The sequence below is a fragment of the Zea mays genome, chromosome 7 (genome assembly GCF_902167145.1).
Source record: "Zea mays cultivar B73 chromosome 7, Zm-B73-REFERENCE-NAM-5.0, whole genome shotgun sequence".
In the NCBI taxonomy this organism is placed as follows: domain Eukaryota; kingdom Viridiplantae; phylum Streptophyta; class Magnoliopsida; order Poales; family Poaceae; genus Zea; species Zea mays.
This window is the reverse complement of record NC_050102.1, coordinates 140,634,350-140,638,492: the sequence shown is the minus strand read 5'-3', so window position 1 is coordinate 140,638,492 and position 4,143 is coordinate 140,634,350. Positions and strand designations below refer to the sequence as shown.

Below are 4,143 nucleotides of genomic sequence, written 5' to 3'. Positions count from 1 at the left end.
GACGAGAGTGGTTGGCGTGTTCGACAGATTGTGGTCGGCAGGCGAGGGAGGAGGGTGATGAGAAGGGGCGGCTTTAGCTTTGAGAAGGAGGGATGCGTCGTTGGGGACGGACATGAAAAGCGTGGAGGCGACAACATGCGCATTGCATATCTGTTTTCGCGATAGAGATACAGAAGGGATTTCTTTCACAAGCTTATTTGTTAGGCGAGAAACTGGATAGAGGAACCGACCTACGCGTTTCACGCACGACGCACGAAAGTCATATTTTAAAGAAGTAGAGAAGATATTATTATTCATTATGTTTTGATGGTTAAACTATTTATTAACAAGACATAAATGTTTTTATCCCTAAAACTCTAGAAATATGCATGATATAGTTTGTTTTCATAAAATTAATTATAAATCTAGCTAAATGACAATACTATTTAACTTAATCAAAGGTAACCTACATTGCCTCGTGAAATGTTATAACTATATTTTTATGTAAGTCATATTGCATATACACCACAGTGTTTGCTTAACTGACGGCACTTCAAGAGTCAAGACTTATCAGAACCCCTACCCCACCTCTCTCGCTCGGTCGTGCCAGCTCGACATCGACCATCCGAGCCCAAAGCCAACGTGTGTCGTGTGCAGGGACGAACCTATAGTCACTCTAGTGGGGGCACATACCTCCACTCATTTTTTTTGGTTTTAGTGGATTTTTTTATCTCATATAATATAACTATAATGTTTTATTAGTTAGTGTGCCTTTATTTAGACCCCCTACTTAGATATTGGGACCATTCAGATATTAGTCTAGGTCCGCCCCTGAGCGCGTGTAGAAGAAGAAGCAGAAGTACTCAATCCCGAGACTAACGCCGAGCCGTGTTGCGGTCTGCGGAGCGTGCTTGCCACACTCACAGTCGCTCACTCCCTGTGCAGCTGTGCTCCTGTCGGTTGTCGCCCCGCTTCATCTGTCGTCTCCTCCAGTGCAGTCCCTCCTCCCCCTGTCTCCGCCCCAACTCTCTCCAGTCTCCTCGCGTCGGCAGTCGGCCTGGCAGGGCTGAATCAATGGCGGTCGACCCGCGGCAGGTCGTGGCGGGCTTCCTCACCCTCTCCATGTTCGTCATGCTGGGCAACATGATCAAGCACGACCACTTCTCTCCCGTCACCGAGGTTTATTTTTTTCCCTTCCCCACTCTCGCTTTCCTTTCCTGGGTCTGGTGGCCGCTTGTTGGTTCTCTTTTTTTAGAATTACGCTTGATTTTGTGGCGTGTAGCAAATCTGTGTGCTCCGAGGATTAGTCGTTCGTTTCGACGAATCCGTGTTGTTTGGGCGACGGGGTTCAGATGGAGGGGCATTGATTCCGTCGTTGGTCTGTGACTCTGTGTTTGCCCTGCCTGGTCTGCGCAGAGTGTCGTGTTTGATTACTGTTTCCATTTCAGTTCAGTTCTTGCTAAATCTCAAGCGATTTGGGATCCAATGCTGAAGGCGGATCTTTCACTGTTGTGCGTCCTTGACTTTTGGTTTCGGGGCTTAGATAGGGTTTATATTATTCAACTTATTTAGAGATACAATGCGTATATAATATTTTAGAACGGATGGAGTATATTATTATAATTTTTCCAAGAAAAAGTTCTGGTGGTGGCCCGCATTGTTGAGAAGAAAACACCAACCTGGGGATATCATAAAGCAAAAGGGGCAGTCACTATTCTTAACTTTATTTATTGCAAACAATCACTATCAGCACATCTTAAAATTTGAGATAGCTCCCTCAGTCTCTGTCTCTCCATCGGAAGAACAAACTGGTATCCTGAACTAACCGGCTGCATCTTGTAGATTAAACCATTGAATTATTACACAGTATTGGAAAGGATCCAGATTATTGCAAATTTTCATTTTTTCAACTGGTTCAGGCATGCCATAACCAAAATCCATGTTTGCAGGAGATGGGCTTGAAGGCAACAGGTGCGCGATCCAACACAATGAAGCTTGATAACAATGCTGAAATGAACAGTGTCGATATGGCTGGAGTGGAGGACCTGATGGACACTATCGAGGAAGTTAAACCTTGCTGGACCAAACCAAGTCCAAGTAACTCCGCATTTTAAAACCTTACAAATTGTTCAGATCTGAACCTTTAACCTGAACAATGTGGTTACTGATATTACTGATTACTGCAGAAAATCAGCCATCTAATGGTTTTGTTACATTCTCCTTGACTATGGGCCCTGAATATCACATCTCACAGGTGAGCCTGTAACTCTGGACTTTTTTGGCATCATTGATTGTGTAAGCAAAAATCAAGCTACACGCCTGCATATTCTATTTGATTGAATACTTGGAACACCATTTCCCAATTTGTATCTGCAGATCACAGATGCTGTGGTTGTTGCGAGGTATCTAGGTGCAACATTTGTACTCCCAGACATCAGAGGAAATGAATTAGGAAATAAGCGGTATGCTTCTTTGACAAGAAGACAATTTTCAATTTCCTTAAGATGAACCCTGTTGCAGATACATAAATAATGCAAATGTTTGTCCATACAGTATGGGCCTTTACCTCTAGGAATTCAAAATTGTTCTCGTAAATGTCACAATTCTTGCCCATCTCAACTCATAAGTTTTGTTTACAGAAAATTCCAAGACATGTACAATGTGGATAAATTCGTGAGGAGCCTAGATGGTGTTGTCGAAGTAATAGATGAAATACCTGATGAAGTGAGTGCTAAGAAGCCAGCAGTTATCAGAGTACCAAACCGTGTGACTGAAAGCTTCATCATGGACACCATCCAGCCCATCTTTAAAAAAAACAAGTACTTAAGACTTGCGGTCATTTTCTCTTCAGTAAGTTTAAGGCCAAAGGAGACGAGTAACAAGGACTTGGATGCGACTGCTTGCCTTGCAATGTTCAGTGGCCTCGAACTGAAGCATGAATATTCTGAAGTCGCCAGAAAAATGTTGGATAGGCTTCAAGAATTAAGCAAGAAATCAGATGGGAAGGTCTTGGCAATCGATTTGCGGACCGACTTGCTGGAAAAGAAGAGTTGCAAGACAACCAGTGGCGCTCGAAGAAAAGGCTGCTATAACCCTAATGAGGTCCTGGCTTTCCTGAGGAGTGTTGGCTTCTCTGCTAATACTACCATCTACTTGACAGAGACATGGTGGCACAAAGGCCTGAATGATCTGAAGGAGGAATTTCCAAATACTTATACCAAGGCAAGGAACTTACTACACATCTAACGCTGAAAGATAATCTCTTGTTGCTTTGCCTCGGTATAAAAGCTGTCAATAGTATTTTTTCTTATGCTAATTGACACAAAAGGTAGTCTTCTATAAAAGCTGTCAATAGTACTCTGTCTTATGCTAATTGACACAAAAGGTGGTCTTTTATAAAAGCTGTCAATAATATTGCATAGAAAAACAAACATAGAGCTCTTGGGATACACCTGTTTGTGCATCACATTTTTTGGACTTCATGTACTCAATCATGCTTTTTAGGTAAATTAAGTAGTGCACTTTGTGTTTCTGCAGGATGACATTATGCCAGCTGAGAACAAAGGTGAATTCCTGAAATCCAGCAATGCAGACCTAGCAAGCGCTTTGGACCTTGAGATCTGCTCGCAGAGTGACGTGTTCATCCCTGCTGTCGCTGGCCTGTTCTACGGGCATGTCACAGGTAAGAGGATTGCATCTGGTCGTACCCAGATCATTGTGCCTTCTCAGTCCAGCACCTCGACTCATGCTTCAGATTTCACCTCCACCTACATCTCCAACAAGAACCACCTAGCCTACACATGCTACTGTTAGCATGCTTTTGTACTGCCATTAATAAGATCAGCTGAAGTGAGCCGCAGGGTAGTGCTCTGGGTGCATATACAAGTACCTCTCGTTAGTCGTTAACATGCTGTTGTACACTGGTTGATGTTATGTTATGAGGAATAAATATTAGCATATGTTGTGTGTTGTTTACTTGTTTGGATATTAAACTTTGGAACAACAGCAAGGAGCATAATGACTGCTTGTATGCTGTAAAATGAACCCGAGGTTAGGCGTGTGAAAAGAGTTTGCTTCATGTACCTTGATTCATCACCTTCTGTCTGCTCACCAATTGATGTAGTAATTGCTCCGGAAGTCTCCATGGAAGCAATGTATAGATGT

The 4,143-nt window shown here is 43.0% G+C and overlaps 1 protein-coding gene across 1 annotated transcript; it reads left to right on the top strand.

The window, feature by feature from the left end:
• Positions 1–822: 822 nt before the first annotated feature.
• On the top strand, positions 823–4,057 carry LOC100276406 (uncharacterized). The gene is given in 6 exon segments (NM_001150209.1): positions 823–1,158; positions 1,929–2,076; positions 2,166–2,233; positions 2,356–2,441; positions 2,619–3,201; positions 3,517–4,057. Coding segments are annotated over 6 exon segments (1,266 nt in total). The 5' UTR covers positions 823–1,053; the 3' UTR covers positions 3,793–4,057.
• Positions 4,058–4,143: the final 86 nt, after the last annotated feature.